This window comes from Pleurodeles waltl, chromosome 3_2 (genome assembly GCF_031143425.1).
Source record: "Pleurodeles waltl isolate 20211129_DDA chromosome 3_2, aPleWal1.hap1.20221129, whole genome shotgun sequence".
Taxonomy (NCBI): Eukaryota; Metazoa; Chordata; class Amphibia; order Caudata; family Salamandridae; genus Pleurodeles; species Pleurodeles waltl.
The window spans coordinates 31,185,850-31,210,990 of record NC_090441.1 but is presented as its reverse complement, the minus strand read 5'-3'; the positions used below and the strand labels follow the sequence as shown (position 1 = coordinate 31,210,990).

General features: G+C 44.0%; 1 protein-coding gene across 3 annotated transcripts in view; it reads right to left on the bottom strand.

The window, feature by feature from the left end:
* RABEP1 (rabaptin, RAB GTPase binding effector protein 1) overlaps positions 1-25,141 on the bottom strand; it is a 749,444-nt gene that overhangs the window by 425,852 nt on the left and 298,451 nt on the right. For all 3 annotated transcript variants that reach the window (XM_069226667.1, XM_069226669.1, XM_069226668.1), the window contains exon 7: positions 19,256-19,434. In XM_069226667.1, coding sequence (XP_069082768.1) covers positions 19,256-19,434 — 179 coding nt within the window. The remainder of the gene's footprint in view (positions 1-19,255; positions 19,435-25,141) is intronic.

The window sequence follows — 25,141 nt, the reverse complement described above, 5'->3', positions numbered from 1 at the left end:
CTGTGGCTTTGCTCTCCCCAGGATGGCCCAGTGGGCAGGCCACCCACTGTATGGACTGTTTGGACTGTGGCTTTGCTCTCCCCAGGATGGCCCAGTGGGCAGGCCACCCACTGTATGGACTGTATGGACTGTGGCTTTGCTCTCCCCAGGATGGCCCAGTGGGCAGGCCACCCACTGTATGGACTGTATGGACTGTGGCTTTGCTCTCCCCAGGATGGCCCAGTGGGCAGGCCACCCACTGTATGGACTGTATGGACTGTGGCTTTGCTCTCCCCAGGATGGCCCAGTGGGCAGGCCACCCACTGTATGGACTGTTTGGACTGTGGCTTTGCTCTCCCCAGGATGGCCCAGTGGTCATGGAGTCCCCTCGTGGATCTGGCGTCGTGTACTCAAGTGGCTGAGGTGCCCCCCCTTCCCTTCCCCCTGAGGTGCCTGTCCTATTTTCTTTCTGATGCCCCTGCAGTGTTCTCTCCGTGGAGTTCTTGTCGTGGGACTGGGCCTTGCCCCTTTGCACAGGACCCCTGTGATCCACGGACAGTGGTTGGACTACATTTAGTAGCTGTATATATTTTGTACATAGTTTATTTATTTATTGGGATTACTGGTGTACATATTTCAATATATCTGCCCGTTTATGATCTCTTCTTTTGGTCTTTGCATTATTTCGGAGGGGGGTGGTTTGTGGGTTGTGACAGTGATCTGTGGGAATGCATTGATGTGTGTGTTGTAGTGGGTGTGGGTGGGTGGGTGTGTGCCGGTAATCTTTTCCCTCCCCTGTGTCGTAGGTGCAGTACTCACCGATGTCTTCCGCGCCGCCGGGCGTGCTCCTGGTATATGAGCAGGAATAGGAGTGCGGGGATGACCTGCAACTCTGGTTCCATACTGCCGGAATCTCGCGTGGAGTGCGTAGAGGTGAGCGTTTTCCCGTTCGTAGTCTGTTTCCGCCGTGTTCTTATCGGCGGTGCTCCCGCCCCGGAAAAGGTGGCAGATTGGTGGGTCGTAATAGGGTGGGCGGTACATTGTCTGCCGCCTGGCTGTTGGCGGGAACCGCAGCGCTGTTTGTTTGTACCGCTGTGGCGGGCGGAGTGTTAAGTTGGCGGGCTGTGTTGGCGGTTCCCGCCAGGGTCAGAATTGCATATTTTAGACCGCCGGCCTGTTGGCGGCTTGGCCGCCGCTTTATCACCGACCGCCAGGGTCAGAATGAGGGCCTCTGTTTCTACAACCAGATTTGAAGATTCTTAGTTTTCCAAGATTTGATGAAATGGACGATGATTTACTAAAGGAATGGGAAGATAATCTACATAATATCTCATAAATAACTATGCACATTTTGATTAAACATGCAGACAGAAAGTGAACTAAGAGGCAACTGAGAAAAGTTAAGAGAACCTAAAAATGTTACAGACAATTATGAGCTGTATTTGAAGGACAAATGATTGTGTGAAATAAACAGGAATGATGATTATAGAGAAAGACGTCTATTTACTTCTCCTCATAAATATGATAAAATCCAAGTACCTAAATAAGAGAAAACAATTAGGACACACAGTTGATATAGCATTATTAGTAGCTCACTGTCTTCCATAGAAGGAACGGCGGTGGAAAACAATACAAACAAAACACGCAAAACCACAGTGGTCCTCACCTTTAAGACTAGGTCCGGCTTTTCCATATGAGAACCAAACCTCAAGAGGTAAGCAAAAACCCATTTGGTTATATTAATTTAACTTGTATTGCGTATAAATGACCCCGAGAGGGTTATCTCGGAGCAGGAGATATACAGACATCAGGCAGTGATTACAAAGTGTTCTAATTATAACAGTTCCATTGTAAGTAGCTTCCTGAATTTAGTATGACCAAGCCACCGGTGTGTGTGTGTGTAATGGAAGGGCGTTCCAGTAAGAGGGGGCCAGATAAGAGAAAGATCTACCCTCTGACCGAGTCTTTTTAATCCGAGGAACTGTAACCAACATTTTATGACATGATTGATGGGCTCTTTCTGGACAATAAAGGGTGAGCTTTGATGACAGATAGCAAGGCCCTTTTCATGTAAGTGATTTAAGAGTAAGTAACACAACAAATTTTAAAAAAGAATTCTCTTCTGAATAGGCCAGCCAGTGCAATCAACTAAAAGGAGCAGATGCCAACCTCGTACGAAAATTGCAAATAAGATGTGCACTATGTTTTGTACAACCTATAGGCTAGTCAGCAACGATTCATTTATGGAGGCTAGTAAGGCGTTGCCATAGTCCAAGAGACTCGCAACTGAGCTTGGACTAATGTTTTTTCGTTAATGAAACAGGGAAAAGCTAAAAAACCCTTCTCAACAAAGGCAGCAAGTGGAAACAGAACCCCAGGGTGTTGAGGACATGTTTTTTCATGGCAAGGGATTGGTCCAGATACACCCCTAGATTCTCAACAGCCATTTTTGGGTTCGGAGCTGTACCGAGTTCAGATGGCCACCAGTCGGGGTAACATATATTTAGGGCCTTCTCAAATCTTGGTTTTGCCAACGTTAAGTTAGAGACAATTATTAGTCATCCAGACGGCAATGGCTTTCAAACCAGCTACAAAACTTGCCTTCACCGTACTTAAGTCATTGTTAAAAGGAAATTAATAGCTGTGTATCGTCCTCAAAGGAGTACAGTTCTAGACCATATGCTTTAGCCATCTTGGCAAGGGGTGCCACATAGATATTAAACAGCGCAGAACTAAGACAAGAGCCTTGGGGCACTCCTTTGTCAAGTAGCATGGTGCTTTATCTAAAAGAACATGAAGTGATGGTCTGTGTTCCGTTGGTGAGAAAATCCTCAAACCACTGTACAGCTTTACCACAGATACTACACCCTCTGAGCCTTAAGAGTGATCGAGAATGCAACACAGTGTTGAATGCTGCAGACAAGTCAAGTAGCACTAGCATAGTCGGACCACTAGCACTTAAGGACCATCTTACATAATACGTAATGGCCACTAAGGTTGTCTCTGTACTATAGAGTGGCCAAAACCCTGATTGTGAAGAGTCCAGAGGCTTATTAGCTTTTAAATAGTCAGTGAGTTGGCTGTTTATCTTGCCTTACATAAGCTTACGCAATAAGGGAAGCAAAGAAATAGGGCGGTAGTTGGTAAAGTGGTTGGTGCCAGAACAGCTTTCCTTTGGATAGGTAAAACCTGTGTTACTTTCCAAGCTGCAGGACATTTCCCACTTTTTATAGATAAATTAAACAGGGTGCAGACAACAGGAGCAAGTATATTAGATAAAGAGGTCGAAATTTTAGGCAGTCAAATGTCAACTTGAGTTCCAGATTTAGCAGAGGTAAGTACAGTCAGGATAGATTCTGTCGTAAAAGTACTGAAACTCTACAGTTTAGAGAGTAAAACTCTCCAAACTACAGTATGCAACAAACAGAAAGAGAAACAGCAGGAAGTATCAGGGTGTAAGCATGCTTTCAATCAAAGAAAACTCTGAATTAAGATACAATATGTTTTCACACGGTGTCAAGTCAATACCAGCAAGTGAAACATTGGACACGCTAAACAGTAGTATTGGGGACCAACTTGTAATCATAAATGTATTGAACACAACATTAGATGATATGGGGACATATGTTATAAGCAAAGGCCTGTATGTATGTCCAATTCAACATTGTAATTTTAAAGATGTGCAGGTGAAGTTTTTTTTTATTTGCACCATTTTTTTAAATAAAAAGTTATTTCAATCGCCTAGAAAAAGAGCCCTGACATTTTTGTCCAAAAATCATTGCCCCTAATTCAAACTGTACCTGGTGTTAGTTTCTTTGGAAGATACTGATAATTTTTCCAGTGTAGAAACAATACTCAATATTACACAGGAGTAACAATTTGTGAGGTACGATAGTGGTTTAAGACTACACTCAAAATGCAACACAATAATAATGGCATGTATTACCAGAAAACAATGGCATATAATACAAAACATCTGAACACATGGAGTACTTGGACCATGATGGATATTAGAGAAAACATCTAATAATGAAAGAAAATCTAGCACTTAGGAATTTGAGTCAGGACAACAGTATTGGTTTCAGATAAGCTAAAAGATGGGAGATGTTATTATGAATAGAGATCTTTATATTGCTGAGACAGTTAGAAAGCTATTGCGTGCATTATGTTATGCCAGGGAGATGGAAAACTGGATGATACAGATCACCCTATAAATTAACATGTTTACCTCCCCCGGGGCTGTTCCCTGAGGTGCAGGCGATCTGGGGAGAAATGTGTTTCCTACAATGCAATATGTATAAAGGAGGATGAGGCCACTGTCAAGCGGGTGGGGGGTCAAAGGGAAGAAGTATACATTGTTGATATGTGGTGATCTCAACACAACCCTCCGATGCCATTTGAAATAGTGAGGTTTTAATGGAAGACAGTAGTCAAGGTATCCCCGAGGGTAGCGTGTTCTCTCAACTCCAGACACACTATCAGCTATTCTTCATCAATGGCCGTACTCCCTCAGACAGCGGTGCTAGGACTACTTTAATTAATGAGGAAAGCTCATCATTAACTGATTTTATCTTACCATAGAGGGATGTGATAAGTGAATGCTTTGTTGTCAGGAGAGCGACCACAATCCTATTGTACTCTCCTCGAAAGAACGTTTGAGGGGGGAAGTCTGAACTATCTCTAGGGAGGGGAACTACGGCCATGCGACTGCTCCCTTTAATAACAGAAAGAGAATAAGGTGGAGCATTGAGAAAAATGTACATGAACTCCCACTGTTAGAATGTATTATGACTAAGTTTGGTTCCGTTATTTTGAATAGTCTCTTTGACTACAACAGTGTAATTTTGATGGCTCATGATGGGATGCTTAATGAGCTGAAATCCATATGGTCTAGGCCTTTTGACACCAATTCCGCCAGGTCCCTGGAAGGGAAACAGCACAAGGGTGCGCTGGAATGATGATGACTGTCATAGAATGAAGGGAGTTGTCCCCTCGGCTTTAGTGGAGTGTCATCGAAGCCCGCTAAGCAAGCTGACATTCAGAAAGTATAGGGGTGAATACAAACACCTTCTGAGAGTCAATAGGTCATTGTACCAATTGGTGCTCTGGAAGAAATTGAGGGAGGCCTCCTGTGAAAAAAAATTCCAATCTGGTCTGGGAATCGGTATCTGGGACGGAGAGAGGTTCGATAAGTACAATAGAAACATATCGATCCTTCTGCCTGATCACTCACTTCTATGCACTCTACAATCTGAGAGAGTGGTCCTTTTGTGGCTGGTGCAGTTAATATTCTAGCACCTGAGGCGGAAAGAGCTATCCTGAAATGAGCTATCCTGAAATGAAGAAGCACAATGCCCCAGGCCCCAGATTTGGAGCCTACAGATGTATATCTGGAGGAACCCCACTTGGGAGCCAGGATTCTCACTAAAGTGTTTATGCAGCACTTGTTGGGGACGCTGTGCCCCCTTCATGGTGCTCAGCCATTACTATTCCAAATTTTAAAATGGGTGATCGAGCAAGGCCAGCCAACTAGCGCCCTATCTCCCTCCTGTATAGCGTGGCTAAAGTTCTGGGGAAGTTCTGCTCAACCGCCTCCAGGGGTGGACTGAAGCCCATAACATCTTGACGGAGACGCAAGCCGGCTTTAGGCCACGTATAGGGACTATTAACAAGGCGCTCCGTTTATTCATAATCTCTTACAAGTTCACTATTGTGAGGAGAGTCATCACTGTATTTGATAATTGTCGACTCAAAAGCAGTATTCGACTTAGTCGACAGAAAAAAGTTGTGGAGATCCTTGGCGGACCTAGGAGTGGATGCTTCTTTTTAAGTAACTGTCATTAGGGCTCTGCACTCTGGGAACAAGGCTAAAGTAGGGTGTATGGCTTTGAGACCTTCTCCTAGCTTTAAGTGGAAGCCTAGGCCGAAGGTGTACCCCCAGAAGTTGTCAAGCAGTTTGATTATCTGGGAATTCGAATATCAGATAATCTATCATGGGGTTGCCATTTGCAGAAGGCAACATTACTATTGAAACAAATGGCAGGCGCAATCTTAAAGTTTAGGCAAAAAGCTGGAGCTAAAAGTTTTAGTGTCATCCTGCAAATATACAGAGGGCAGTGGCAGCTACTCTTTATGGGGTGAAGCTATGGGGGTACATGAATATGCGAACACTCCAAGTACTTGAAAACAATTTCTTGCGAGCCCTGCTTGGGCTTGGGCCTGGCACTCCTTTAGCAACGCTGTATGCAGACCAAAGTTTTAGTCCAATATCGGAAACTGCAGCCATCAGGACGATCCTATATTGGGTCAGATTAGTCAGGAATCCCCAGGCTGCGGTCTACCTGAATACACTAAAAGACTTCCAGTGGCATCAGTCGCAGTCACACATGGTTTTCCCACATGCAAAAAATACTAAAAGAGCTGCAGATGGTGTCCCTGTATGAAGCCCTGGGTAGAGTTAGGCAGGTGTAGATGGGTCACGGAGACCGCGTCTTCATTGTCCAGGATCCGCCATTCTTCGGCAGGTTTTCCCGTGACGGCGTTGCGTTCCCCTGGCAACGAGGGAACGCCGCGCCGTAACAGCTACAGCGACTTCCGGGTTCGGGACACTGAAAAGAGGAAGGACTACGATCCTACAGCGAAGGACGAGACGGAGAGAACGCCGACCACGGGAGCAGCCATATCAACAGCAACTCCAGAGACGCCGGAGCAGAACGACGGAAGAAGAGAAGAGACGCCGGAGATCGCGAAGGGAGAGACGCCGAGGACGCGAGAATCCCGCCACGAACCCGGAGGGTCGTGGCTTATGAAGGCCCGGAATCTGAGGGAGACGTCCACATCTTTCACCACCGGGACAGACCAGAGGGAGAAGAATCCTAAGGAAGAAACAAATTAAGAAAACTAAAGAACCAGAGACTTACCGAACCTATATACTCTGAACAAGTATACCCTGTGAATAGAAACAGAGAATAAAATTTAAAACATAAAAACTATATGTGACCTCTCTGACTCTGCTTGCTCCGCCCGCATATCAGCCCACCACAGTGGTGTCAGAAGTGGGATCCGAATTCCCTGGTGGGCTTACGAGCGAGAGACAGCATGAGTGAATCTCCATCCCTTGAGGATATGATTAAGCAACTTGCAGAAGGACAAATACATTTGCAGTTGGTGTGGGAAGCACACCAAAGAGAGGCCAAGGAAGACCGGGAGGCCTTACAATCGGCCATAAAAAGTCAGGCTACAATTTCAGCCAGCAACCAATTAGTACATGAAACTGCATTACAAAAGTTAACTGACACAATAGCGGCCAGTAAAGTGCATCCAAACGTTCCTAGTTCGGTCCTACAAAAATACCAAGAGGGGGAGGACCCAGATTCGTTTTTTACTAACTTCGAGAGGGTGGCCTCGTCTGCTCAATGGCCAGAGGACCCCTGGGGTCAGTATGTGGCACCCTTGCTTACTGGATTCCTACAAACAGCATACCAATCTGCCAATCCTGATGGTACGACCCCGTACAAAGAGTTAAAAAAAAGTATCTTGGCGCGAGTAGGACACGATACGGAGTATTATCGGTTAAAATTTAGGAAAATAAAGTGGAGTACGAACGAAGACCCTCGCTCATTTTACTTTCGGGTAAAGGACTTGGCTATAAAATGGTTGGGACCCATAGGGACAACCCGGGAGGATTTCATCAAGACTATTATTTTAGAACAGTATTTAGATTCTTTGCCTCCTAGTACCAAGAACTGGATTCGACAACATCCAAAGGTGGACACTGAAGTTGCCATTGATTTGGCTTGTGCTTACCATCGCTCCGCAGAAATTAAACCATTATCTCTGAGACCATTCCCAAAACCACCCACCCCTACATCAAAGCCAGGTCCCCGGTATTTTACTGAAGAAACCCGGTTTCCTAAACTCCTAGAACATCACCCTATGCAGTCCCCTCAATGTTTCCATTGCGGGGAGTGGGGCCATATTGCAAGATCATGTCCTAAGAAAGGCGAAGGACCGGAACCGATGGAGATTGGGGTCACTCGGCGTAGAGTTCTCTGTACTGGGAAAGGGAATGAGAAATTTAAATACGCTATCACCATAAATGGACGGTTACTTTCTGCATTAATAGATTCAGGATGCAGCCAATCAGTAATTCTGAAAGATCTCGTCCCTCTTGATACTTTAGATATGGATCAGTGGGTCTCCATCTGCTGTATACATGGAGATAAAGGAAGCTACCCCCTTTCAGTGGTTAAAATTGAATGGGGCCCCTTTCAGGATATGGTTCCACTAGGGGTTATGGATCGGTTAATCGAGGACTGCATTATAGGAACTGATTATACTCGATTCTATGATCTCTTAGACCACATCCGTGGGCCTGTCATAAAGTCCGAATGGTGGACCGAAGCCCCTTTTTCTAATACTACAATTGAAGAGACTCCCAGCCGGAAGAAACTCACGCGCAATGAGAAAAGACGTGAGAAAAATCGATATCAGGAAGCCCGAAAGATTACGGAAGATCCTAAGATAGTAGCAGAAATCAACAGCGGCCCCATCTCGTTTCGAAACAGTCAGAGAGAAGACCCTACCCTGTCGCACGCCTGGAGCTCGGCCAAAACGGAGATCACCAATGAGGTGGGTCCTTATTTTCTTGTCAAGAAAAACCTCCTATACCAAATAACTAGGACTGTTACGGGAGAAACCAAGCAACAACTAGTAGTCCCTGAACCATTTCGGGCCCAAGTACTGTTTTTAGCCCATAACCAACCCGGGGGAGATCACTATGGCCGGGAAAAAACAGAAGAATATCTTATGCGTAGATTTTATTGGCCCGGGGTGTATGCTCAGATACGTAGATACTGTTCCCAATGTCCTAGATGCCAATTAACCGAACCAGGAATGCCCAGGAAAGCACCGCTATACCCTTTACCCATCATTGATACCCCCTTTAAACGGGTGGGGATGGACCTAGTCTGACCCCTACTTCCGTCTTCTAAAGGACACACTTACATTTTAGTCATAGTCGACTATGCGACTAGATACCCCGAAGCCATACCCCTCTCCAGCATGACAACCAAGACAGTAGCACAAGCCATGATAACTGTGTTTTCCCGAATAGGTTTTCCCCAAGAAATACTAACAGATCAAGGTACACCCTTTATGTCAAAACTCATGAAACAAATATGTCAGATACTAGGGATCACCCAACTAAGGACCTCGGTCTATCATCCCCAGACAGACGGGTTGGTAGAACGATACAATCGCACTATAAAGACACTGCTGCGGAAAACTGTAGATGAATCCGGTCGCAACTGGGACCAAAAGCTTCCCCTGGTCCTGTATGCCATACGAACCCACGAACAGTCTTCTACGGGACATAGTCCCTTTGAATTAGTTTTCGGGAGACAACCTCGTTGTCTCCTAGATATGGCAGCCGAAACGTGGGAGGAAGAACAGGAAGAAGGGAGACCCCTGATCGACTATATCCACCAACTCAAAAGCCAATTACAGACCCTCTGGGAAGACGTATATAGTCATTTAGTCACGGCTCAAGCACAACAAAAATCATACTATGACAGGGGAAGCAGAATACGCTCTTTCTCCCCAAACGACCAGGTCCTCATCATGCGGCCTACATCAGATCATAAACTGATTGCTAAATGGCAAGGACCCTATAAGGTTATCAGAGCAGTCTCTCGTGTTACCTATCAGAGATGAATACCTGCCCGAGGAAAACACAAATTTACCATATAAATTTACTCAAACAATGGAGACCTTCAGAGGAGACGGAGGAACAACCGGCCACTGGTTGTTTGGTCTCCTCCCTCCAAGAAAGGGAAATAGACCTTGGCCCCTTACGAAGAACACACCCAGAAGAAAAGCCCACTATTAACAAAGAACTAGCCGAAAATGAAAAAAAACAGTTATATGCACTAATCGAACAACATCCCCGATTCTTTTCAGAAACACCGGGAAAAACTTCCTTGATAGATCACCACATTAAAACACCGGTAGGACATGTAGTACGTCTCCGTCCTTATCGCATCCCTGAAACTAGAAAACCCATAATTGAATCGGAAGTAGAAAAAATGTTGCCACTAGGTGTCATTGAACCCTCTACCAGTCCCTGGAATTCCCCTGTCGTATTGGTTTCTAAACCAGACGGGTCGATTAGATTCTGTATTGACTTTCGCAAACTTAATGAGATCTCCCTGTTCGACACCTACCCTATCCCCAGAGTAGACAACATCCTAGAGAAACTAGGGAAAGCCCGCTACTTATCCACTCTTGATTTAACGAAGGGGTATTGGCAGATTCCCCTCCATCCCGATGCCAAAGAAAAAACAGCCTTCTCAACCACCTCCGGTCTTTATCAATTCACAGTTTTACCTTTTGGTCTTCACGGCGCTCCCGCAACTTTCCAGCGCCTGATGGATCGAATCTTAAAACCCTTCCAGACCTTTACCGCAGCCTACCTAGACGACATCATTATCTTTAGCGAAACCTGGCAAGATCACTTGCTACATCTTCATACAATCTTTTCTGCCCTAACTGAGGCTGGTTTAACCGCCAACCCTAAGAAATGTTTACTAGGAAACACTGAAGTCTCATATCTGGGTTATGTCATAGGGAACGGCACTCTACAACCGCAGAAAAACAAAGTGGAAGCCATACTCCAAGCTGCGAAACCCAGAACAAAGAAAAATTTACGATCATTCCTAGGCTTAGTAGGATACTACCGTCGATTTATCCCCAGTTATTCGACCCTTGCAGCCCCTCTGACCGACCTTTTGACTAAACAAAGCCCCACGAAACTTGCCCCATTCACCGACACCCAACAGGGTAGTTTTGAACGATTAAAAAGGTCCCTTACCACAGACCCGATACTAAAATGCCCCGATTTTTAGAAAGATTTTCACTTGTATACTGATGCTTCGGACATTGGTCTAGGTGCGGTACTCACCCAACCAGATGAGGACGGTTTCGACCACCCCGTGGTCTTTTTGAGTAGAAAACTATTTCCAAGAGAGACCCATTATCCGACTATCAAAAAAGAATGTCTCGCCATCAAGTGGGCAGTTGATTCCTTGCAGTATTATCTCTTGGGCAGGTCCTTCGTCCTCTTTACTGACCATGCCCCTCTCACCTGGCTTGCCACTCACAAGGACTCTAACGCTAGAATACTGAGATGGTTCCTAGAATTGCAACCATTTACGTTCCAGGTGCGCCACATTCCTGGTTCCCAACAAGGTCCCGCCGATTACCTCTCCCGGTTTCCTCCTTCATCCTCCTCGGTCCTCGAACAGTCCCGATCATGGGAAGGGGACTGTAGACGGGTCACGGAGACCGCGTCTTCATTGTCCAGGATCCGCCATTCTTCGGCAGATTTTCCCGTGACGGCGTTGCGTTCCCCTGGCAACGAGGGAACGCCGCGCCGTAACAGCTACAGCGACTTCCCGGTTCGGGACACTGAAAAGAGGAAGGACTACGATCCTACAGCGAGGGACGAGACGGAGAGAACGCCGACCACGGGAGCAGCCATATCAACAGCAACTCCAGAGACGCCGGAGCCGAACAACGGAAGAAGAGAAGAGACACCGGAGATCGCAAAGGGAGAGACGCCGAGGACGCAAGAATCCCGCCACGACCCCGGAGGGTCGTGGCTTATGAATGCCCGGAATCTGAGGGAGACGTCCACATCTTTCACCACCGGGACAGACCAGAGGGAGAAGAATCCTAAGGAAGAAAGGAAGAAACAAATTAAGAAAACTAAAGAACCAGAGACGTACCGAACCTATATACTCTGAACAAGTATACCCTGTGAATAGAAACAGAGAATAAAATTTAAAACATAAAAACTATATGTGACCTCTCTGACTCTGCTTGCTCCGCCCGCATATCAGCCCACCACAGCAGGATGCCGTGGATTTGATTAAAGAGCGATATTATGAAGATGTGCAGTTAAAAAAATCACCAGGAGCTGAAACCAGGCATCATTGTGAGTGATTACTTTTGTAACATCTATTGCCTCGCCCACTCTGTTTACCAAGATATGTATAACCCAGATGCAAAGCGACCACTCTACAAATAATTTTGATTAGGTATTCTGTCTACCAGGGACTACCTTATACAAATCTATGTACTTGTTGTTAGTTTTGATCAATGTGATTGCAGTTTTGGAGGTTAGATAATTTAGCCCATATTTTGTTTTGTAACAAATCTAATGCTGCACGGAGGTGATGGCTCGTTCCCTTTTTTAAATACTTTGGAGTTAGGCATGATAAGTCAGCCATGGTGCTGTGCATTAAATCGGACGATGTTTATGTGGTCAATTACGTAGAGTCTTTTCTATGGGCGGCGTGGCCACACCTGAAAGCTCCCTGCGTCTACCCAGATAGTTTCCATGGAACTGCACAAATCTTAGGTCGTAATATGCTGCTACCCTCTGTCCTAATTGAAACCCTTTGCCTCCCTATGCACTTGTTCTATTAAGTGGGTGGTAGAATGTCAATGTGTGGATGGAATATTGTTTCTGCCTGAGAGTGCACCCTGTTATGTTAGGCACTAGTCTATCCAGATAAGCACTGTAGATTTCTGCACATCTCAGGCCGTAATATGCTGCTATCTCTTGCTCCCTTTGATTGGTTTGTATATTTTTACTACTTTATCGTATTAGTAGTTTAACGATTGTGATGCTATCTAGGCTGGGACTGTAGTGTCTCACTTATGCCATGGGGCTGAGTTTGATTAATGCTTTTCAATTTGTTATTTTAAAATATTGTATGGCTGTCAGCTGAAACAATAAATAATAAACTTATCAGCATTCGGCCACTGGGTAAAACGTGCACAGGCAACACTTTTGTGGTGAATGTACATATTCCTGCTGAGGCAGGGGACATTCTGGATCAGGCCAGCACTGGCAGAGCTAATCACAGCTCTATAAAAATGTTGCCACTGGGATATTTTTATAGGTACCTGCAATCAATCTCTTTCAAAGGCAACTGCCGAAGGGTCCCCCATCACTCCTACATCCCCCATTGTACTAATTCTTCCATATCACTTAGTAATAGATTTGTGCCGGTATCTGGCACTGAGGATAACAACTGACTCCCTGAAAGTGGTTCTTCAGAGGCTGTGAATTCTTTTTGTACCAATGGAAGGGAGCATGTTGAAGTCCCAGGTTTTTGTCATTGGTGTGCTAGTAATAAGGATGTAGGGACTATTGATTATTCACACCTCATTTACCTTCAAGCTACTTCCCTGCATTTGGCTGATGTCTTTAGTTGTGATGCCCCATGCATGGATATTGGTGGGGATATTTCTGTCATGCCATGATCAGCTTATATTATTACACCTACTGCTTTTAATATTGCTTCTAAGGTGGACTGTAGGTTCTTGTTTTGGAATGTAGCAGAGCTCTCTAGTAAACCTGACAGTCCCAAATGGCACAATCATATACAGAGTAATAGTATTGTTTGCTTGCAGGAGCTATGATCCTATGATACAGTATTTATTAATGGGTTCCATTCCATTCAGACCCCGGCTATGCCATCGGGTGGGGGTCATCACAAAGCGGGTCTACTGACCCTGATCTCACTCACCTTGGGTCTCAATTTTGTGGGCACAAAAAAAATAAAAATAAAAAAAATGTCTCCCTTGACCGTGCTCTGGAAGGAATACTGTGTGGCCTAAAGATTGGCTGCATTATCATATGGGGTGGGGATTTTAATAGTAAAGCATGTCCAATTGCTAGGAGTGTTGTATCTGGGCAGATCTGTGGAGACTTGGAAGTCTCTACTCATTTTGCACACACACCTTGTGGAAACCACCTTAATAGCATTCTGAATAAATGGGCATTGTTTATCAAGTTTGATTTGGTGGGTTCATGCCCTTCTGGAGACATCACCTTTTTAGGGCGGGGAGGGGCGGTTTAATTGATGTTGTTGCTTTATCATTAACACATAGGCTTAGTTAGGGTCTACGAGTTTGCTATTTTACCAAACTGCATAAACTATCCACTATCTCTCTCCATTGCATTAGGGGGGTTAGTCCACCAAGTCGCTGCTAATAGCCCCCCAACTTTTCTTCCATTGGAATAAGTAACCTTTAGAGACCTCCTAAAACAGAAACAGGAGGAGTTTAGCGTCTCGATCTTCTTAGCTAGGGAGGAACGGGCACGTTTTAAAGCCTGAAAAGTGGTTTGATGCAAGGTTCTCAAAAAACCTTGCTCTGAAATAGGTCCCCAGAGATAGAGGTATAGTCAGAGCCTGTAGGGCAAACAACAAACTAGCAATCACGGAAAGGAAGAAGGTTACAAGGAGGGAAGTCTGGGAAAAGAAGAATGATGCAACAAACGGTAAGGACACCCGGCTTTTTGTGAAGTAGTAAATGCGCCCTACTTTACTAATACCCATAATACCCTCTTTGATACAGATATCACCCCTAGAATTTGGGGGGGGGGGGAACACTTTTCAAAGCTTTATGAGAGTGACTTGGGTGAGGTCAGCTCTATGGCTCCTTTCGAACAATGCTAAACCCAGGTAGGTACTAGGTTGTTAAGCCCCTCGCTAGATGAGGTACTTTCTGCCCTGGAGAAGTGTGCAAGGAACAAGGCCTCAGGGCAAGATGGGGTGCCCGCTGACATCTTTCTGGATAATTCCGATCTTTGGGCAGGAATTTTGATTAATATATGAAGCTCTGCAATTGTGAACGGCCCCCCTATATCTTGGTAGAGTGCAACTATTGTGCCTATATTTAAAAAATGGTGATAGGGCGATAACAACACAGGTTTGCCCTATCTCAATCATTGATTCCACAAATAAAATCTTTGGAACAGTACTGCTGACCAGGCTTGAATCATGGATAAAAGAGCAGAGCTGTCTTTCAGAGGTCCAGTATGGCTTCAAGAAAGGAATGGGTACGGTGGGCAGTGCCGCACCTTGCACCCAATTATTAGTAAATACACTTTGGTCAAGAAAAGGCGATTGCACCTTGCTTTCATGGACTTGATCTCTGCATCTGACTGGGTAGACAGGGGCAAGTTGTGGGCCAAGATGTTTGCAATGGGTATTGATGAACATTAGTCTTTTATCTCCCAACTTACATGAGGATGTAACTGGTCGCATCAGATATGGTGTGGATGGGAAGTGTACAGACCCTGTTAGGATGACAATTGGAGTCAGGCAAGGTTGTGTGCTTGCCACGTTTTTATTTTGTCTCTACATTCATGATTTAGACAAATGTCTGAACGAGGTGGAAACAGATTCACCAAGGGTAGGTGTTAAGAGTTTACCAGCTCTTCTTTACACCGATGACTGTGTCCTGATGTTGAGGACAGGGATAGGCTCCAAAAGCTTTTAAATCAATTTGTGTACTTCATGAGTAACCTGGACTAGAAGATGAACTCGACCAAGTCTCATGTGATGATTATGGGCGATGCAGGTAGGAGTCTGAAATCGTATCACATTCAGGGGGAAAAGTAAGCAGTGGTCCTCCTATTTACGTATCTAGGTACCCCTTTTGACAGTAGGAGTGACTGGTCACACCTGATTGACACCAGGTCCCTTAAATTTGTTCAAACGAAGGAGGGTCACTAAGTTTTCAAGGAAGCTGGGGTCCAGGCCCCTGGACACTTTGCTTGCCATCTATGAGGCACAGTGCCGTTTGACAGTTACCTCCGGGGCTGGCGTGTGGGTCTATAGGGTTGTGCTAAAGTTGCAGGCAAAAGAAAATGTCTTCCTGAGGAGGCTATTGTCAGTTCCTAATAGTGTCTGAGGCCTTCCATGTCAAATACAGCTAGACATTTACCCCTTGCAAGATCGTATTGGGCTGGCACTAGTAATGCTGTGGCACTCACTTTGGACAAAGGATGAGACCTCCCTCAATCAGTAAATAGTGCAAGATTGTTTACTTTTAGAACAAGCCTGCAGAATTCTTTGGATTAGATATATGATTGGTCTCTTCGTAGCCCTGGGCAGAGATGGGTGGTTTCTTTCACCAACAAGCCTGCCATTGATATCGTGACAGCAGCTGAAGCAGGATCTTTTGAGCTTGTTTTTAACATGCAGAATGTCAGCTAAGAGAGGGCAGAGGAGGGTGGAGGAGTTTCTCTTGTTGGGCACCAGCCTTACCTGCTATTTCCCCTGGAGCCTTAACAAAGGTTCTAGCGTATTAGATTTAGCTTGGGTATAGCTCACTTCTTAGTGGCCTGCCCGAGTAAAGTGTATTTGGAGTCTGCTCTTGAACCCTGTCCCTGTGACTGTTTCCCCTCAATATCTGCTGCACTTTATCTTTTTCTGCACTTTATATTCAGCCCTCCGGAAAAAGTTCTTAGTACTGATGTGACAATGTTTGAATATTAGGCGGTGTAGACCTGCTTTATTTTAGCTAGAGCTTTTACAGTCTGAATATATATGTATGAGCATTTATAAGTTCAGCTCTGATACTGTGAGACTGAGAGGCCTAGTAAGGAAGTAATTGTTGTTTGACTATGCATATATGAAGTGTTTAATGATTTTTTTTATTGGTTTTATGTCTTAATATTTTAACTTTTGTATGTCTTTGATGGTTTTCTAATCGAATAAAGAATTGCTTGACTTTGAATAAACTTGTAAAAATCACATAAAACTCTACATATCAACATGAAACTGTTGGATTAGAAAGAGAAGGACCTTATCTAGGAGGCAAAATATAGATATTTATACGTCACCATCCCTAGACTATCCTTGCATGTGCATCCCTCCTAAAGTGCATAAAAAGGCAGCCTTTTCCTTGGGGAGACCGATTATAGATGGTATTAATTTTACTATGGGATTTTCATCAAAATATGTTAAAGTCAACTTCAAAACTCTGTACGAAGTTTAACTGCTTTTATACAGTATAGTGAGTACATACTTAAAGCTGATGTTGATATACCTGTAGAAAGAAAGAATTTGGAATATCAGTCTTATAATGTTTTTGGGCCCCCCCGCAAACCCAGTCAGTATGAACACATAGTCATGTAATTGGAAATAGTGGACATCATTCTCTTTAAAAATGCCTTTCGGCACAATGACCAGGTGCACCATCAACAGCACCACAATAGACTACAGTTCACTGACTCCTATGCCAACCTTTTTATGGGTTGGTATTAGAGGGAGCATACCTGGAACAGACATGCCACTAGCTGGACAGAAGATAAATTTATCATGACATGGACGGGTAAGTAAGGAACAATCAGCTGTTGTCCATATGTTTCTAAATGTCAACCTATAAAATGCACACTCTAATGAATTGCCACTGTAAAATGGTAGAATTTTTGGATCTGGAACTGCAAATTGATGATGGCAAGATACAAAGTATGAAATTTAGCCAATTTAGAGCATGCAACAGTGTTCTACCAGCAGTGCTCATCCTAGATCACTTATTGACAGTACCCCCCAATATGACTAAATAGCATGTACTAGGCATATTTGTAGCTATAAGAAAATTGTTTTGGATAAACTGTGACACTGTGATCTGTGCAAAGACTTAACTGTTCCTCCATGCATCAGTCGCATTTCACATCTTGTGCTGGGTACTACAAATATGCAAGAGGACATCAACCCTAAACAAGAAATCATGTAATATGCTAGATCTCAGTGACTGGCATTTCTAATAACTCCCTCTGTGAAGGATATTCTTAAGTTTCTTTTGGATCTAGCACTCTTGTAAAGTAGGAATGATGTCATGCAGTAACTGATATTCAGACTTAGCTTTACATAACTGTTACTTCACTGTAGACATCCCGATAAGCTGTACTCACTGAACTTACTGCAAGAAAGTAGCAGTCAACCATCAAGGTAGACAAAGATCTTCAATCTTCTGATAGATTCTTCTACCACTGTTATGTACTTGGAGATGGTACTTGGCAAGTTCATGAGGCTAAATGACAGGGCACTGAACAAGAACGTTTGCTTTTTGAATACAAAGCTGAAGACATTTCAGAGGTCAATAGCACACATCTTTATGGGTTACTATGAATGCTTCTTTCTTCAACCACTGGTATGATTGTGTTGGGTCCAAAATGTACTGTAACTTTTTTTGCACCTTTTTTGTGAACCAGAAAATACTCTAATACCATTATATATTACTTTCAGACCTTTGCAATCATTCTATCACTTGCTTCTTTAGTACCATGTGTCTCTTCTGGAACAGCCTTTGCAGAGTATGGTGGCTGGAGGTTTTGGGAATAATATTTGAAATTCAGATCACCTTCCTTCCACTAAAGGTAACATATGTACTTGTCATGTATGGCTCTCATAGACAGCCTCTATCTTTAATTTCTTTTTCTGAATCACATTACCTACTGCTATGACATAACAGTTGATAACATAACTGGTTAACCACTGTTGGAATGTTAAAGGCTGATGAGGCCAGGCTGATAGAGCTCCCTGAGAGCCTGTCAGTGCAGTGCTGCTTGTCTGTTTTGAAAGCGGAGAGCACCGGAGCAGGAGGAAGAATGGAAGGCAGGGAACGTGGTGGGTTTTAGTTACAGATAGCAGGTATTTTTTATTTTTTTTTAAACTATGGGACAGGGATACCTAACAGAGGCCATGCTATGTATGTCTCCCTATTAGAAGTATGCCACAGGCTTTCTCCCCCTCTCGGGGTTCTGCTCTCATTGTCTACTTGATGTCACTCAGAACGCCTCGCTGAAAAATATAACAGAAATTCACTGTTACCCATCTACAATGCCATATCTTATTCAATGCCTCTCTATCAGGTAATTTGCAATAGTCTATCCTATTCCAGGAGTGAGGGGAGTGGAACCATGTTTGTTTGGGAGACAATCTGGCTTCCCAGCAGAGGCCAACACCTTTAGGCCTCCTCTTACTCCTGATGCCCTTCAGTAAAAGAGTTGAGGCTTTGATATTTGTTTGTGCTGCCCTGTTTCAGGGTGTTTGATAGCAGGAGCTTGCTGAGGAGGCAAGAATAGGTGGTAAGCAAATGACTGGCTGTAGAGAAGCAGATAAGGCACTGTGCATTATTTTTGCATTTTTGTCTCAATCAGGAAATGCATGCATTGACTATTTTATAGGTTATCTGATTAAACCTATGCTGTTCAGACTCCTTTGAGCTCGGAGGGTCAGTTTGAACTAATTAGAATGCTGAGACAACTTGTTTTGCTATGCTGGGATTGTGAAGTGGCAAGTATGGCATTAGGATGCAATATAAAGAGTATATTACTTCATAACAGTTCAGTTGAAGGAAGCAAAGTAGACCCCCTCATGCAAAGTTAAACATCTGACATTCGCATCACCTGTTCTTTCTTTTTCTTTTCTTCCACTTGGCGGAGCTGCTCAGAAGTTAGAACTATCTCCATGCGCTGCATGTCTCTCATCATCAGTCTCTGAGACTCCAAGAACTGGTCATTCGCTTTCTGCCAAGTGTGTTTCAACTGATTGTGCTGCTGTCGCTCCTGGTCTAAGAGGTGGCAAACTAACAAGGGAGAAAGAAAATGCATGTACTATTACCAGAAACACTAATAGACAGTTTAACCATCTGCATACTGAAAATAACTAGAATTTAAAGGGTCAGGAAAAGAAATGCCTTACAGGAATGGCATACTGTTGGACATAAAACATATGAAGCTACAATAAAAACAAATACTTTCAAGAAACTGTAAAGCAACTATGTACATGAAGAACACATTATATAAAACTAGTCACCCGGAAAACTAATTTCTATTCCTATATGCTCGGCTATTTTTCTGCAGATGTCAGATGGCATCCATCCTAGACATATAAACTAAGAATAACAAAGTATAGTAAAGGACATTTGCCTTTGTAGACACTTAATATTCAGCATCAGGCAAGTCATTTCATTTCACTTTTAAATTTGAATGAGCCATTCTAACATGCCCATGGCTAGTTCCAAGACATCAAGATTAGAAAAATATTGTGGGAGTCTGGTACAGCATCCCCTCAGGCGTGCCAGTTTACCTGTACAGCCACAATCTATTTTTTTCAGACTACGTCTAAGGCACCAATAGAATGGTGGGCAAGTATCAACTACATGAAAGGAGAATTTAGGACTACACTTCAAGAGCTCAATGGTATGTAACTTGCACCAATTGATCATTACCATCCCTCATTTTAGAAAACTAATGGGAAAGATACATTTATTTGCATTTCACTAATTTAACCTGCAACTCAAAGTTAACATACAAACATTAAAATGCTCAATTAATAACTCAAGTATAACACACAATGAAATAAAAAACATGAAGTAAGTGGCACATAGCAAGGACATTTACTAAATGGTGAAACTCGGATGATACACAATATTGCAATCATGGATGTATAGTTTCCTACAGGCTGTGCCAAAGTGGATCCAGAGAATACAAGAACTAAAAAGAAATGTGCTAATCACCACCACATATAGGGCCTGATTCCAACTTTGGAGGACGGTGTTAAACCGTCCCAAAAGTGACGGATATACCACCTACCGTATTACGAGTTCCATAGGATATAATGGACTCGTAATACGGTAGGTGGTATATCCGCCACTTTTGGGACGGTTTAACACCGTCCTCCAAAGTTGGAATCAGGCCCATAGTATCTTAGGGTGTCATTTCAACCCTGGCAGTCTTTGACCGCCAGGGCTGTTTTGGAGGAAGCACCGCCAACAGGCTGGCTGTGCTTCCAGGGGAATTACAAATACGGGCGAAGCGCCACAGTCGCACCGCCGGGACCAGCGGTTTCCTGCCACTTGTGTCCCGGTGGTTTGAATCCCCAAGGGCAGCGCTGCCCAGGGGATTACGAGTCCCCCTCCCGCCAGCCTTTTCATGGCGGTTTGAACCGCCATGAAAAGGCTGGCAGAAAGGGGAGTCACGGGGCCCCTGCACTGCCCATGCCACTGGCAGTGCAGGGGCCCCCTGCCACGGCCCCATGCAGCTTTTCACTGTCTGCATGGCAGACAGTGAAAAGCGCGACGGGTGCAACTGCACCCGTCGCACAGGCGCAACACCGCCGGCTCCATTTGGAGCCGGCTCTCGTGTTGCAGCCGAGATCCCCGGCGGGCGGAAACCAGGTTTCCACCTGCCGGCCCAGCGTGGATCTCACAATAGGCCCAGCGGGGATCTCATGATAGACCCCGCGGGAGTGCGGCTGCATTGGCGGCCGCCGGTCGGTTCAACCTTGGCGGGCGGCAGAGGGCCATAGTGTCTTACTTCATATTGACACCACCTGCTGAGAAGCAGGTAAGCACCCAAGATAAATTATAATTAAAGCATGATGTATTTATTTTGCCCCCCCTTGCACAAGATCTTAATTAACCTCAAGGATAATCTGAATAATGAGGCTGCATGACGGCTGAGAAAATTCATTCGCTTGTAACAAATGTGGACTGTTCAGTATGTCAAATTATTTTGCCTGCTTGCAAGTTCATGATAATATTTTTCTACTCCTCTATTTCTTTTAGGTGAGAAGGGATACTTAGCGATATTCCTAAAATCAGGAATGTTTTTTGGGCGTTTTGAACTTTGAGTTACAGAGTGATCGTAATTTCTGAGATAACAGTACTGATACTAGCATTCTTATGTGATAGCATATTCTGTTAAGTTATATCAATTTCATAACACGCTAATCACATCTGAGGATATCCAGGTGCTTCGCAGATGGGTAGGAGGCTGCCTCCCAGTGGAGAATTTTTGAAATCCCAGGTCTTTAGCTTCTTGCGAAACTCGAGAAGCGCTAAGGAGGATTTGATGTGATGTGGGAGGTCATTTCATGTTATGGGGTAGAGATACAAGAAAGCGCGGCCTCTAGCTCCATTGTTGTGTATACAGGGTACATGTGCTAGTAAAAGTCAAGATGAGTGAAGGTGACTGGGAGGTTGGTGGAACTATACGCGATTGTTGAGGCAGGCAGACATGTGTTGGGTAAAAAAAATTGTTACTTACCTGTAACTCTCATTCTCCAGTAATGGAATCTTTCATAGATTCAGATGCTTGAATCAGAATAGCAAACAGCTATAAAAATGTTTAATAAAAGTATGCATGAACAAAATAGTGTATGGTGGGTACAAATTTGCACATTTATTAATACCAGGCTCACCTTATAGGAAAAGATGCAAAGTACTTCCTGTCCCACAGCTGCATCATTGTGGTGAGCCGCACACAGACAGCAGTGCTGCGTTAAAGTATGTCTGTTTTTCCAAGTGGCAGCATTGCATAGACTCCTAATAGGAACTACAGCGAACCGAGCTGCCGTTGTTGAAACTGCTATCGTAGAATTTGCTTTAGTCTTTTGATGCAAAGGCCTACCAGCCTTAGATTGGTAGAATTGTATGGCTGTTGCGATCCATCTTGCTATGGTGGCTCAAGTCACTGGACCTCCTATGTTATGGTTTCCATATGTCACAAATATCTGGTCCGTAGTGCGAAGATTTTATGTATGTTACAAACAATTTCAAACATCTCTTTACATCAAGAGTACGTAAAGTTATTTCAGAAGGTCCCTGTGGATTTGCGAAAAAAGTTTGGAGCACAATTGGCTCACTGAGATGGAAATCTGTTGGCACTTTATGTATGAACTTGAGATTAGCTCAAAGAATTAAAGTATTATTTTTGAATTGCAAAAAAGGCTCCCCAATTGTGAATGCCTGGAGCTCACTCCCTCACTCTTCTTCCGAAAGTTAATGCTAGAAGCAAAGCAATTTTCCATGTTAAAAACTTGAGATCCGTCCTGTGAATAGGTTTGAAGGGGCTTTTCATTAGTTGCGTTAGTACAGTGTTAAGTTGCCCTGTTGGTGGAGGCGACTATCAGGGGAAATACTCTGAACAGCCCTTTAAAAAATTGTGTGATTAACCTGTTTGACCATAGAGAAGGAGATCCTGTGGTCCTCGTGTATCTAGTAATTGCTGCCAGATGTACTCTAATTAGATAGTGTACCAGACCTGCTGTGGAGAGAGAAAGGAGGTATGGTAACATCTGTTCACGAGGAGATGGAATAGGATGTATGTTTGAGCTTTGACCCCATAAGCAAAAACAATTCAGTTTAAATCATTTTTTTTTGTATCTTCAGCTTTGGCCTTCGTGAGACTATCCCTGTACTCCTGTGGGATTTGAGTGTTGAAGCTACTTGTGTTCAGGAGCCATGCTGATAAAACCAGAGAAGTCTGGTTTAGATGAAGGATCTGCCCGTGGTTCATTGATAAATCCTTCTGAGACTTCAGCTGGATGTGGTTGTCCTCTGACAACAGTAGACACTCTATAAACCAGTGTTGTCTAAGTCATTGTGGAGCAATAATTATTAACCAGCAGGGTTCCCTTTTCATTTTCCTGAGAAGCCTAGCAATAAGAGGGATCAGGGGAAAAGCATACTCACAGATCCTGGACCATCTTCTCAAAAAAGGCATTCTCCCACAACCCTTTTTGAGGGTCCGAGTGTGCATAAAACCAGCATTTCTTGTTGTCTTGTGATGCAGAGATCCAGGTTTGGCTTGCCCCATCGTTGGAATACGGTGTTGACAAAGGATTGATTCAACTTACATTAGTGACAATTCTGACTTGTCCTGCTTAAAAGTATCTGGCAAGCAGTTGTTGGCCACCCGGGAAATGCTGAAGATGTTCCGCTCTTATGTTTACTTGATGCACCAATGCCCATTTCCAGATGCTTTGTGCTTCACTTGAAAGAGCTTGAGATCTCGTACCCCCTTGCTTGTTAAGATAATGCATGCTGGTGGTGTGGTCTGCTCTTATCAAAAACGATTAGCCCTGTATTTTCTGTAAGAAAGCTTGAAGAGAAGAGAGATCGCTCTGAGCTCCAGAAAGTTGATATTTTTCTGTGACTGTGTTAGACTCCATGTGCTTTTTATCTGAAGGTCCTGTAGATGGGCTCCCAATCCTTCTTGAGAAGAGTCTGTTGTAATGACGGTATCCGAAATCAGGGAAAGGAACGTCAATCCTGATGAGATTGTCAGGATTCATCCATCAAGTGAGAGCTCTTTTCATTACTTTTGTGATCTGAATGATGTCGAATGAGCTGGCTACTTGAAGCCATTGTGTGTCTAGATTCTTCTGGGGAGGTCTCATTTTTAGACAACATATGGAACTAGGGGAATGAACGATGACATCATGCCTAGAAGAGATTTGAGAAGGTGAACGGAAGCGGACTGTTTTCTTAAAAGATTGCTGGCCAGTGCAGAGATTTACCTTTGTCTGTGCACAAGAATGCTTTGTCTTGCAATGTGTCCTGGGTTGCTCCTTGAAAATTGCTCCTCACTGAGGGAGAGCAGAGACTATTGATAGTTTACAGTGAGCCAAGGTTTTAATCATCTGAAGGAATGTTGTTGTAGCCATAGACACTTGGTGAAGAGACAGCACCTTTATCAAGCAGTCATCGAGATATGGAAAAATGTGAAGGCCCTTTTGCCGCACATAGGCTACCACAAGACATTCTGTGAATATCCAAGGAGTGGATCTGAGACCAAATGGGAGCATTTTAAATTGAAAGCCAGTGTCTGCTACTGTGAATCTGAGGAGTTTGTGATGCCTGGGTTGGATGGGAATTTGGAAATAGACATCTTGGAGATTGAGGCTTGTCATGAAATCCCCGAGACTGAGGAGATTGAGAATTTCCTGGAGGGTAATCATAGAAACCGATTGCTCTTTGAGGTACTTGTTGAGCTTTCTATGACCTAGAATGGAGCGCCATTCTTCTGAATTCTTGATGACCAGGAACAAACAAGAGTAGAAGCCCATTCCTTTTTGTGCACTTGGGACCTCTTCTCTGCTCCCCCCACTTAGCAAACGTACCCAAAGTTTCCTTGCAAAGAAGATGAAGATGAGGAGCCAAGGATTTTTTTTTTGGTTGTGTATAAGGTGGAACTTGGATGATATTCAGAGTATGGCCAAATATGATGAGATCAAGGTCCCATTTGTCCATAGTGAGCTTTCTCAATGGTGCTCTGAAGAAGTTGCAACTGCTTCCTGCTAATATCTCTGGCTGAAGCGGTCCGTTTTCTCCTTGTTTGAAATATGCTGGTGGAAGTAGTGCTCAATATGGGTGATTCTGCTGATAGGGAGATTGAAAGGGCTGTTGGAAAGATTGGTATAGTTGACACCTCCGGTATCCTCCTCAAAAAGAATACGTTCCTCGCCCACTGGCTCCACGAAAGGGTGTTTTTCAGAACTGGAGAGTT